This window comes from Hyperolius riggenbachi, chromosome 7 (genome assembly GCF_040937935.1).
Source record: "Hyperolius riggenbachi isolate aHypRig1 chromosome 7, aHypRig1.pri, whole genome shotgun sequence".
NCBI lineage: Eukaryota > Metazoa > Chordata > Amphibia > Anura > Hyperoliidae > Hyperolius > Hyperolius riggenbachi.
The window spans coordinates 183,806,257-183,819,910 of record NC_090652.1 but is presented as its reverse complement, the minus strand read 5'-3'; the positions used below and the strand labels follow the sequence as shown (position 1 = coordinate 183,819,910).

Genomic DNA, 13,654 nt, shown 5'->3' with positions numbered 1-13,654 from the left:
CTCCAGCTGGTCCCGGCACACTAACGGATCTGACTACGGATCTGGGTGCTCCTACGTATGTGATCGCAACGCTAGACAAGAAGCAAGTGAACAGCCAGCAGTATATATACACAAGGACCTTTCCAGGACCTCCCTAATTGCTGGACCAATGAGAGCAGTGGAAATTGTCAGCTGACCCAGCTGGTCAGCTGACTCCCTTCTGACTGTTATTTAAACTCTGCCTCTGTGCGCGCGCGCGTGTAACTCTGAATCCAGGTGGACTATGAGTCCCAGCCACACCAGTACTGTTTAGCAAAGTCTCGAGTGCAGGAGCCGCCTCCGATGCGGATTCCGCTGTTACCAATGCGGATTCCGCCGCACTGCCTATGCGGCATGCAGCGTTTTTTCCGCGTTGTGACGCCATGCTGGATGCGGAAACACCCACCTCACCTTGAGAGGTAGCGGCTTTTCCGCGTTTCATTACACTCCGCCTGCGCAATTTGCATAGCCGCTACTGCGGCTGCGCAGGATTACAGCTCTGCCCGCGGCACATCGCCGCTCTGTATACTCTGTAATACGTCATGTGGGCATCACCACATGACAGCCCACATGACTGACTGCACGTCAAGCCAGCCGCGCCCCCTTAGCAGAGAATACCAGTGCTGAATCGTAAAGGAAGGAATAATACAATTGAAATTCATGAATTATCTTGGTGAGGTTATGAGTCATATGACCACTCTCACACCTGATAGGATGGAGTCTATTTAAAATTAGTAGTTGACTAAGCTTTCTTGCTAACATTGTGTGCATTTTGTCACCCTTTTCATAGAACTTTTGAGAAGTCATACGAATAGCTCTGCGTGCTTTTTGAAATAATATTGATCTGAGCTCCTGTCTAAGGTTAGTCAGCCTGGTCAGAGTCTCTGGTAGTTTGTGCCTAATATGTCCGAGTTCTAGAGCTATGATCCCAGATTTCAATTCCGCGGATCTGGTGAGAGCACGCTTTTGCCTAATAATCAACGCTAATTTAATGAGTTCACCCTGGATCGCTGCCTTATGGGCAGAGGTGTCCTGTGGACGGTGTATAGTAAACAAAGAAGCTATAGCCAAAGCTATCTGAGGTTTCAGTTCTGGATCACTAAGAAGAGATTCATTGAGTCTCTATGAGCATTTAGGATGCAAAACTGGAGATGAAAACTTAGTGTGGACTGAAGCGTCTGACCACGAGATCTCTGAATGGTCCGCAGCAACAACCTCAGGAGCGAGGCATCCATAAAGATATAGGCTTCAATTCATCAAGCATTACCGCATTCGGTAATGCTGAAAACAGCTGACTTAACGGAGCACTTTAGAAAATGTTAATTCATCAAAGCTGTTACCGAATGAGAAGCTGAAATGACAGAGCAATGAGATAAATTACCGACATGTGCTCAACACATGTCAGCAAATGTCAGTAAATGTTAATTCATCAAGGTTACCACATTCACTAACACATTCGGTGTTTATCTCAAGCTCTCCCCTGTCGTTACAGGCTTCGAAAGCCTTCTGTGTGAATGTTTTCATGATTAGCAGGAGCAGGCAGCCAATAGAAACAGCCCCTGTTCTCCTGCAAGTGCTGCTGATAGGTCATGCAGGCTTCTCCACACAAGCTTTCAGACCCCCCAGGCAGTGAGCAGAGAGAACGGGCAAAAGATATCCCCAGATTCCCTTCGGTGGCGTAACCCTTTCAGGCCCTGTTTGATAATGCAAAGATGCTGGTGGTGAAATCACCAAGCATGGCATTTGTAATGTCTCCAGGAAGTTCATCTATGTTGTGGCAAATAAGTCAAATGTTAAGAAAGACTGATGGAAAGATTCAGAGCAGCAGAGGCAGTATAAGTAACAGTAGCTATGTAAAGGGATGTCTGGATGCCTTCTATTGTTATCAGCTTGTAACAACACAGGGACATTCCAAGCTGCTCTGCACCACTCTGCTGTTATCGAACAGCCTTCGATGAATTGAAGCCTAGTAGTTCGGTAACTTAACGAACCTCTACCACACATGGGAAAATATTGATGAATTAGCATAGTGAAGTGTAAAATACCGAATGCGGTATTTTAAGGACTGGGGTTTTGTTATCGAACACCCTTTGATGAATTGAAGCCATAGTCTGTGTGTGTGTATGAGTCATGGGGGTGAGAATAAAAGGTGTGCCCAGTCACCCCCAGATGCAAAGCTCTCCACACATCCCAGGTACCTGAAATCTGAAGAAGCACTTGGGGGGAGGCCTGTGCTGTACCCGCCTACTGTCTAAGGAAGGGCTAAAGTCCCCTGCTACAGTTAATTTACCCTGTCCATGGAATATGATTTTGAAGGTCAGGGTATTAAGGAAAGGACTTAATCCCTTTAAGGGGGCATACACTCTGATTAGAGTTAGTTGGGAAACCATTTGAGTCCTCTATTATGATCAAGAATCTTCCCTCTGAATCCCTGAGATATTTTGTGACATTAAAGTTCAATCGTTTGTGCAGAATTATGGCCACACCACACCTCTGGGGCGCTGATGCAAAACCCATTTGCGGGTATAATTTATGCCAATATTTTGGTTCCTTACCTTTCAAAGAACGAGTTTCCTGCAAAATTATTATGTCAGCTTTAGCTTGCTTATAATATTGGCATGCTAATCGCCTCTTCTGAGGAGGATTCAGCCCTTTAACATTGTGAGTGACTATGTGTAATGGAGATGAGCTTTCTAGAACGTGAGGGGCCTACAGAATTAGAGACGATGTGGGGCCAGGTGTGAGATGTGAAATTAAGTTTATTGCATTTACAGAAAGTGCGCAACAATTGTTTAAAGGGACTCCGAGCAGTGCAGAAACTATGGAAAGATGCATACCATTTCCCCCTTTCTCCACTTTCCAACAATATATAAACCGCCGCACTACACCTTTTAGTTTTCGCTATTTTTCCGATAGAAATCACAGCTGCTGTGATTTTGACCGCGAAAATAGCGAAAACTAAAAGGCGTAGGGCGGCGGTTTATGTGTCGTTGGAAAGAGGAGAAATAGAGCTTCAAAATGGTATGCATCTTTCCATAGTTGCTTGTATTACACAGGATGACTTTTCCCCAAAGTTGGCAGCTCCATGGGAAAATACAAATTATTGATGCCAAGGACCCGAAAGCTCACAAACTTGGTCATTGAGTGACTGTGTGTCAAGGTTACAAACAGTGGGGGGAGCCAAAAAAAATTTCACTGGGAAAATGTAAACTGCAGCCATTCTTACACTGTTTATGGCAGGGTTCCCAAACTTTGCCCAGATTAATATTCAAGGAAGTGGGTGGAGCCTATAATAGCCAATCAAAATTCACCTGTTGATTTTCAAGTGGAATATTTAAATTGCTGCCATTTTTACACTGTTAATAGCAGATGCCTCAAACCTGCTACAGTTGGTCATTGGGTGACTGGGGTTCAAATGCTGGAGAGGGGGTGAAGCCACAAACAGCCAATCTGATTTGTTTAATTTCTATTCGAATATACAAATTACTGATGCCAAGGACCCCAAAGCTCACATACTTGAGTGTTTGTGCGTTAGGGTTATAAAGTGGGCGGAGCCAACTCCAGTCAAATACATACCCGGGCAACGCCGGGTCATCAGTGGGTGGAGACAAATACAAATTTCACTGGGAAAATGTAAACTGCAGCCATTCTTACACTGTTAATGGCAGGGTTCTTAAACTGTACACAGTTGGTCACTGGGTGACTGGGATTAATATTCAGAAAAGTGGGTGGAGCCTACAAAAGTGAATCAAACTTCACCTATTGCTTTTCAAGGGGAATATTTAATTGCTGCCATTCTTGCACTGTTAATGGCACAGGCCTCAAACCTGGTACAGTTGGTTATTGGGTAACTGGGGTTCAAATTTAGAAAAAGGGGTGGAGCCACAAACAGCCAATCAGATTTTTTTCATTTCAATGCAAATTATTGATACCAAAGACCGCAAAGCTCACAAACTTGGTCATTGAGTAATTGTGTGTTAGGGTTACAAAAAGTATGCGGAGCCAACACCAGCCAAATACATACTCGGGCAACGCCGGGCAATCAGCTAGTATGAAATAAAAGAGACGGTGCTGATTCAGTGGGGACTGCATCTTGATAGTCACCTGGGAGTGCACAGGTGATCTGTGTCATAGCACATCAACTTTTTGATTTTTTTCCTCCCACTGGTGCATGCCATACACAGATTTGTTTCCACAGTTAGGAACATATTGAGGAAATGGAAGACCACAGGCTCAGTTCAAGTTAAGGCTCTTGCTGCAGAGGGAGTCACTGTGCATCGTTCAACCATTCAGCACACTTTACACAAGGAGATGCTGTATGCGAGAGTGATACAGAGGAATGCTTGAGGTATGCTAAAATTGGACAAGCCAGCTTCATTTTGGAATAAGGTGCTGTGCACTGATGAGACTAAAATTAAGTTATTTGGGCATACCAATGGGGCGTTATGCATGGAGGAAAAAAGATCACGGCATTCAAAGAAAAAAAACTGCTATCTACAGAAAATATGGTGGTGGTTCAATCATGCTGTGGGGCTGTGTGGCCAGTGCAGAGACTGGGAATATTGTCAAAGTTGAGGGACGCATGGATTCCACTCAGTATCAGCAGATTCTGAAGACCAATGTCCAGGAATCAGTGACAACGCTGAAGCTGCATAGGGGCTGGATCTTTCAACAAGACAACGACCCTAAACACTGCTCAAAATCCAATAAGGAATTCATGCAGAAGAACAAGTGTTATGTTCTGGAATGGCCATCTCAGTCCCTAGACCTGAATATAATTGAAAATTTGTGGTGTGAGTTAAAGAGAGCTGTCCATGCTCGGAAGCCATCAAACCTGAATGAACTAGAGATGTTTTGTAAAGAGGAATGGTCCAAAATACGTTCAAGCAGAATACAGACTCTCTTTGGAACCTACGGGAAGCGTTTAGAGGCTGTAATTTCTGCAAAAGGAGCATCTACTAAATGTAGATTTCATTTCTTTTTTTCACCTGCCTAATTTATTTAAAAAAAATTTATTGCACACTGTCTGTAAATCCAATAAAATTCATTTCACTTCTCAAATATTACTGTGTGTGTCTCCTAAATTATATATTTAACTGACATTTTTTATCTTAACAACCAACGATTAAAGGGACTCCGAGCAGTGCAGAAACTATGGAAAGATGCACATCATTTTAAAGCTCTCTTTCTCCTCTTTCCAATGATATATAAACCGCCACCCTACGCCTTTTAGTTTTCGCTATTTTCGCGATTGAAATTGCCGCGGCCGCGATTTCGATCGCGAAAATAGAGAAAACTAAAAGGTGCAGAGCAACGATTTAGGTGTCATCAGAAAGAGGAGAAAGAGAGCTTTAAAATGATATCCATCTTGACATAGTTATATTGTATTACACAGGGCGACTTTTTCTCTAAGTCAGCAGCTGCATTCAGCAAAATGGAGCTGCTGACACTGGGGAAAGTGTCGTCCTGTGTAATGCAATATAACTATGGCAAGATGGATATCATTTTAAAGCTCTCTTTCTCCTCTTTCTGACGACACCTAAATCGTTGCCCTACGCCTTTTAGTTTTCTCTATTTTCGCGATCGAAATCGCGGCCGCGGCAATTTCAATCGCGAAAATAGCGAAAACTAAAAGACGTAGGGTGGCGGTTTATATATCATTGGACAGAGGAGAAAGAGAGCTTTAAAATGATATGCATCTTTCCATAGTTTCTGCACTGCTCGGAGTCCCTTTAATACAGGAAAATCATGACGATTAACAAGGTTGCCCAAACGTTCACATCCCACTGTAAAAGGCATAAACAATAATGAACTATAACTGCAAAGGACAGATAGCCAACCAATTCATAGGATAAAATCGTCCATATCAGATATGGCACTTGCATAAAACACACCATACCATAAGTACACACCATACAATCGTGGTTGTTTAATCTTACCACTTTCATGTAGTATAAGAGCTTACCCAATCAATCATTCAAGGTATTTTCAATCTGTTGGCCCTAATACTACGTAGATTTGGTAAATCTGTACAGCCAAGATTGTATGGTGTGTGCTGAGCTTCAGAGAAATGAAAAGAGAACTTATAACAATAAAGAAAATAAAAATAACAAAAAAGAGACATCATGTTCTGTTTTATTTACATTTTAGTACCACATAGTTTTCTTTTTTAGAAATGGGGGTAATAGTTTGTATTTTTGTTCAGCTCTTGATGATTTAAAAGAGTGCAAGGCGGAAAAAATTGTTGCTGCTTACCTGCTCTCACGCCTTCATAAAAATCATGTCCTCTCTGCAATGCAAAATTATTACTTTTGTATAATGTTGATAGTTTTTAAAGGTTAATACATTATTGCACAATACATACTAAAAATTAAGAATTTTCTTATATTAAGATTAATATTAAGATATAATATAGGTTATACAGTATGTCAAATACAGCTCATTAAGGAGTGGTACAAAGGCAGCAAAGATAAGTTTATGTACTGCTACTGCTATTAAGCTGTCCATAATGCTTGGAACAAGCATTTAAAGAATGCATAAAAACTACACAATCCTACTGAAGTTGTATACGTTACAAACAGTTATTTTTCAGCTAGGCCCAAGCCCGTTTCTATGGGCGAGTGGGGCATCGACCTGGGCGTAGCGGAGGGGGGCACAGCAGCAGAAGCAATACCAATACTTACCTTGCCAGGATCCAAAGGCGCCACATATTTACTTCCTGGTCCTGGTGTCCTGTCAGAGGCATTGCTAGTCCCAAAGATCAGTGGCTCGTGCCCCGGATCTATTTTGGAGTGCCCGGATGTTCTCCAGGCAGAGTCAGCTGTGTTTGTTGCCTCAATGGCGGGCATGCTGGGAGCTGTGGTGCCATGATGGGTACTGTAATGCCTTTATGGGGGCATACAGAAAACTGTGGTTCTTCTATGGGGGCATGCAGGGAGTTGCGGTTCCTGAATGGGAGGCCCATGAGAGTATGGGAGGGGGTCCACTAGAAGGTCAGAGAATGCTATGGGGGAACTGCAAGATAATCTGGCAGCAGGCCAGCCCAGCAGAACGCCAGATCAGCCTGCACAGAAGCCAGGTAACTCTGCCTAGTTAAGCTTAAGTGACACTGCCTATTTGTAACGATTGGGGAATTATTTCCGTGGTCAGCGCACAAGATGTGCGCTGACACTGCGGAAATCCTCCACAAGCGTATAAAACAACAGAACCCAGCTTTGGTGCAATGCACCTGTACCTGTAGAGAGAGATTCCCACCAGCAGATGGAGCTGTGGAGTGCAGAGGAAAAACCCCTCTGCACTGCCACAGATGCCAGATGGGAATTGTACGAGTAAGCAATGCAGGGCAAGATAGCCCTTAGAGAGAGAGAGTGAGCACAGAGAAAGAATATATGTGTGTCCACCAATCTAGTCGCCACCCGGGATGGTGAACACACAACAAGACTGAGTAAGACAGAGCAAAGGAACAGACAGGACTAACTACACGCGGTCCCCACACGTTAAGCGCAATAGTGACAAAGCACGTGCACGGCACGGTTGTCACACGAGAAGCGCAATAGCGACAAAGCGTGCCAACCCTGACTAACCAAAGTAACAAGAAAATGAATAGAGAACGCTTGCTAAACGGTTACCTCACCGAGACTACAGCAAGCGTTCGTTCCAGACAAGACAGACAGAAGGAGTAACCAGTAGCAACCGCAGCTCTGGCCTACACTCCCAGACAGAGTACAGAAGGAACCACCGCCTCTACCGCTAGGGCGGATGCGATCCAGACAGACAGACAGACAGATGGAGCAACCAGTAGCAACCGCTGCTCTGGCTTGCACCCCTAAGACAGAATACAGAGAGATCCACCGCCTCTAACGCTAGGGCGAATGCGATCCAAACAGACAGAACGATTTCCTGTCGACCGCCGCTGGCGACAAGACAATCGCAACAGATAGACAGTACAAGGCAAAACAGATAATCACAACCTGACTACGCTAGAAGGAATGCTAGTGCACTCCCAAGGATAACTACTCTAAGATAATATTAGCAAACAATATGCAGAGGGCAGAGACTCAAGGTAAGTCTAGCAGGATCAAACCTTTATGACCAGCAGGGATTTCTGGGAGGAAATGGTATTTATACTGCAAGCCATCAAAGAAGGCAGCTAAGCAATTTGCATGCCAAGTGGAGGCAAATTCCTCACCAGAGCAGCAACTCAGCAAGTTGCAGAGTGAAGACAGGTCTCCTTTCCAGGGACCTGCAGCACTCAGACCTACAAAATGGTCAAAAGTAGACAGCAGAGCAGATCATTACACTATTTATGTGATATGCCGCAATATTATTATTATTACTATTATTATTATTAATAATGGAGAGGGGGCTTCATCCAACATTTTCCTGGGCAGGCCTACTTAAACCGCTGTTAAGTTCACGTAAATGTTGGTTCCACCCATGACCACACCCACATTCTGGTGCATGGCCACACCCATTTTCCAGTTGGAGTGCCCAAAATTACCCTGGATCTCTTCGGATCCTAGAAACACCCGTGTCCTGTCACATGGTAACAAACATTCCCTAATTGTTCACCTGAAAAAATATCAGACACTAATCAACAAAAAAAGTCATTATTCCTGTCCCAGGAAATTGCAAGTGCAGCCAACAAACCTGCCCAGCTTTTCCGCACAGTTGACAATCTCTGCAATCCATCTTGCCGGAAAACCAGCATCAGACATTCACAGGAACTGTGAGAGAAATTTGCCCACATCTCCTCAAATAAAGTCCATACGATCTGCCATTCAATTCAGAAATCCGGACACCTATGTAGAGCCATATAATGGAAAAATAGCCTACCGCCATGGTCTGATTTAAAGGTAATTACTGAAGAAGATATCATGGATATCCTCTTAAACCTTTGCCAGACTACCTGCGATCTGGACCTTGGCCCAACTAAATTCATGTTGAAATGCCCTAAACTATTTAGACCAGCATTCCACAAAGTAATCAACTGTTCTTACAATCATCAGGCTGCTACTCAAGAAACCATCCTTAGACCCAGATGCTCTAAACAGCTATAGACCCGTCTCCAACCTCCCCTTTCTGGGGAAAGTTATTGAAAAGGCTGTCTATGGGCTGGTGCACACCGGGCGGCTTTTTGGGCGTTTTCAGATCCGTTGCGGCTGCGGATCTGCTTGGTCAATGTATCTCAATGGGGTGGTGCACACCAGAGCGGGAGGCGTTTTGCAGAAACGAAAAATGCCTGGGTGAGGCATTTTTTGGATTGCAGATGCGTTTCTGCCTCAATGTTAAGTATAGGAAAAACGCAAACCGCTCTGAAAAACGGCACTTCAGAGCGGTTTGCCAAGCGTTTTTTGTTACAGTAGCTGTTCAGTAACAGCTTTACTGTAACAATACATGAAATCTACTACACCAAAAACGCTTCCCAAAACCGCAAAACGCTAGCTGAAACGCTACAGAAAAAGCGTTTCAAAATCTGCTAGCATTTTGCGGATCTGCTAGCGGGTTTTGGTGTGCACCAGGCCTCTCTCCAACTTGAAGCCAGACTCTCAAGAAAAACAGCACCTTTGACCCTCTTCAATCTGGCTTCAGAAAACATCCTCTCCACAGAACGGAATTGGGATCTATGGTCAGAATGGGCTGCACTTCATCTTGCCTAGTCTATGTAACTTTGAGCTGCGATGTAATTGCTCTGAGCCTGACGGCAGCATTATTTATTTTAACCCTACTACCTGCTTTATCACACTGTGACATATACAGTGCTGCCCATAATTATTCATACCCCTGGCAAATTTTGACTTAAAGTTACTTTTACTCAACCAGCAATAAATCTCCAGCCCAAAATCATTCATACCCTTCTCTATAATCAATAGAAATGTCTTTATTGGCTATTACAGCAATGAAATGCTTCCTACAATTTCAGACCAGTTTTTTGCATGTCTCAAGAGGTATTTTTGCAATTCATATTTAGCAATGAGCTTAGCAATGAGCTCCAAATTTTTCAGGTTGGAGGGTCTTCTTGCCAATAACCTGATCTGTAGCTCCCTCCACAGATTCCCAATTGGATTCAAGTCAGGATTCTGGCTGGGCCACTCCAAAACGTTAATGTTTTTTGTCTGCTAACCATTTCTTCACCACTTTTGCTGTGTGTTTTGGATCACTGTCATGCTGAAATGTCCACTGGTGCCCAAGGCCAAGTTTTTCTGCAGACTGCCTGATGTTGTTGTTGAGAATCCTCATGTATTGCTCTTTTTTCATGGTGCCGTTTACTGTGATTAGGTTCCCTGGTCCATTGGCTGAAAAACACTCCCAAAGCATTAGGTTCCTACCACCATGTTTGAAAGTGGGGAAAGTGTTCTTTGGGTTGAAGACTTCTCCTTTTTTTACGGCAAATGAAGGAAACATCATTGTGATCTAACAATTCATTTTTTATTTAATCTGACCATCACACAGAAGACCCGGAGTCTTCTTCTTTGTCCAGATGAGCATTTGCAAAGGTCAAGATAAGTGGCATCCTCCTTGGTCTGCATCCATGTGTTCGGATACCCCTTTTCAAAATCCGAATTGATCCGGATCCGGATACCCAGATATCCGGATCAGAACTTTTTGTTATCTGAGTAAACTTGGATATCCGAACCCAACATCCGGCCGGATTCGGATATCTGAATGGAAAACCGGCTTAAAATGCTTTCAAAAGTCAGTCTCTCTCTCGCTCTCTCTCGGCCTGACTGCCTTCGAAAGGGATTTTTGCCATTGAAGGTGATTTTGGCTTCTGCTTGGATATCTGAACTAACTATCCGCCCGGATTTCGGGTTTCAGATGGGAAATCCGAGTTTGTCGGATAGCACTATTCGGATTTTAAAAAAAATATCCGAATTGCTATTCAAAGTTCGGATAGTGGAAACAGTTCGGATTATCTGGGTAGTTCGGATATCCGGAATCCGGATGAGCACCACTGCATCCATGGAACCTAGGTTTGTGCGGTGTCCATTGGAATGTCTGCCTTGAGATATTGCCACCTGCAGAGCCCAGATTCACCAGGATGGCCTTGGGGGTGATCTTTGGATTTTTTTTCACCTCTTTAAGTATCCTCCTGGCCAGCACAGGTGTCACTTTTGGCTTCCGACCACGTCCTCTGATTTTCCACAGTGTGGAACATCTTGTATTTTTTAATACTTTGCACTGTAGCCACTGGAACTTGAAAACATTTAGAAATGTCCTTGTAGACCTTTCCTGACTTGTGAGCAGCCACAATATGCAGCCCTAGGTCCTCACTGAGCTCTTTTGTCTTAGCCATGACTGTCCAAACCAACTGACAGAGCTGCTGTTTTCACCGGTTGAGTTGATTAAAACAGCTGTTCCCAATTAAACAGGGCAATTAGGATGCTTTAGAACAGCTTGGACTATTTGGAATGGTAAAGAACTTTGAATTTTCCCAGACTGTGACAGTTTATGAAGGGTATGAATAATTTTGGAGCGGACACCTTTTGCTCAAATGTAAATAAAATCTGAGAAATGTCGTCCCCCCCTTCCCCCCCCCAATAATGCCTCTTGTGCATCGTCTTATCTTTTAGGAGACACCTATGCCATTTTTCATCAAATAATTATTTGCTGAATTAATAAAAGTAACTTCAAGTCAAAATTTGCCTTGGGTATGAATAATTATGGGCAGCGCTGTAGTTACTCCTTGAGCATTGTGCTGTCACAACAGCCTCTCTATATGTTATTAAACATGGTTTATAGTTTTTATACATTTGTATATTCCAGTTCCCCTGCTACATTTAGCTAGTTAGGATATCCCAACTGTCACTCCCTGCTCAGCAGCAATTTCTAGAGCAGACCAACAGCTTTACATGCTCTGGAGATGACCCATCTCTTGATTCCGCAAGCCTCCATTATGCTCTTCCCGCTCTGTGATGTCCAAAGATCCTGCTTTTCTAAAGCTGGTCACTAACGGTCCAATTTCTAGCGAAAAATCGTTATAGCGATCAGAAATTCTGATCGGATTGATTGTAAATAATCTCCATTGATGGACACAATCGATTATGAACGAGTGAAAAAAAATGTCGCCCGAATGAATTTTCGTCAAACGAAAATTTGGATTTTCTTGGTGGTCGTGATAGATAGGAAGCAATGATTGGTTAGTTGATGGTGTAGTGAACGATTTTTCCTCCGATCAGAATTTCTGATCGCTCAAACGATTTTTCGCTAGAAATTGGACCGTTAGTGGCCAGCTTAAGTTATTTACAGGTACTTTTACCGGGGTTATTATATGGTTTTAGACTGGGGTACTCCTTTGTTTGGGCGGGGGATCTTGGGGGGGTTGGAGGATTACCCTTTCTGGCCCACTGTCACTCAGCTTATGATGAAGCATGCATTACTGTTATTCTGAGGTCTTGGTGACTCGGATTGCAATTTCTACCCTGGGCTAGTCAACAAAAGCTCGTATTTGCCTTGTTAATGGTTTTCTTAAAGAGAATCAGTACTGCGAAAATCTTAAATAAACGTATCAGCCTGTTTGTTGTCTTTTTCTAGCCCTCTCTTTTCACCGCTGCCCGCTGCATTCTTGGTGATAAAATCACTGTTTTATTCATTATTTTTGTAAACAATGAAGATGGCCGCCAAACAGGCAATACATCATCATAGCAGGTGCCTGTTTGCAGTGGCTCCTCTCAAGCCTGACTTGACTGCTGAAATGTTACTCCTAGTGTTGCCTTTACTGCTTATCTGGTCTTTGAACTGATCTTTCTGCACTCACAGCTGTTCACAAGATCACAGCTCTGCGAGTCTCAGACAGGCTGGCTGTGAACAGAGACCTTGCCTGTGACTCATACACACAGCTCCCACACAGAGTCTGGAGACATCGTGCAGGGGGGTGCATAACTTTTCCGTATCACAGCAGAGGCAGCACATTCCTCCCTGGGTTGACAAAGCTTGACAAAGAAAAGAAGATCAGACATATTACACACAGAGCAACTAGAAAAAGCTGCAGTAATCCAGACCACATTAGACCAGGTATTGGAATTTATAGGATAGAAGAAATAAGGCTGAACATTTTGTTACAGAGTCTCTTTAAGCACATAAGGAGAGCTATGGCTCATTGAACTGATCATCTACTGTACCCTGTGGTTGACTGCTGCAGAAAGCCCTTTATGTTTGCTCCCCTTAATAATCCTTGCAATGTTAAGTCATGTTGAATTTTGATGATTGTAGACAGATCTGTATGGATGGAATTGTATTCCTGATGCTTTCTAATGATCTTTTTTAAGAATTGCTTTCCCTTTTAATCACATCTCTGAAGCTTGGCAAGCAGCACCTTGAAGACAGCCTTTGCACAGTGCTATTTGACAAGCTTCCTGAGAAGCTGGAGATCCCTCCTTGCAGAGAAGCTTTATCTCCTCCTCCTCAGATAAAGTGGGCAGGGGGCTGTGGATCTTCCTGCACCCCGAGGCTGTTGTTTGATTGCCCCCTGTTACTGGGTTGCCCCCCTGACTATCCAAGGCCTGCTGATTTAATTGGATGGGTTCTGCTGTTCCTCTGAGGGGCTTACCGGTTCACCCTAATCTTTATATTACCTTACTAGACATTAAGCCTGTTAAATTAACGGGCGCTAGAACATATGTGTACAAACATTTGT

The 13,654-nt window shown here is 43.6% G+C and overlaps 1 protein-coding gene across 4 annotated transcripts in view; it reads right to left on the bottom strand.

Moving 5' to 3' along the window:
* The window catches only part of HIBCH (3-hydroxyisobutyryl-CoA hydrolase), a 1,291,623-nt gene that overhangs the window by 43,204 nt on the left and 1,234,765 nt on the right, over positions 1-13,654 (bottom strand). For 3 of the 4 annotated variants that reach the window (XM_068244938.1, XM_068244937.1, XM_068244936.1), the window contains one exon: positions 6,274-6,307. The exons of the other annotated variant lie outside the window; for it this stretch is intronic. In XM_068244938.1, coding sequence (XP_068101039.1) covers positions 6,274-6,307 — 34 coding nt within the window. The remainder of the gene's footprint in view (positions 1-6,273; positions 6,308-13,654) is intronic. 4 annotated transcript variants of the gene reach the window in all.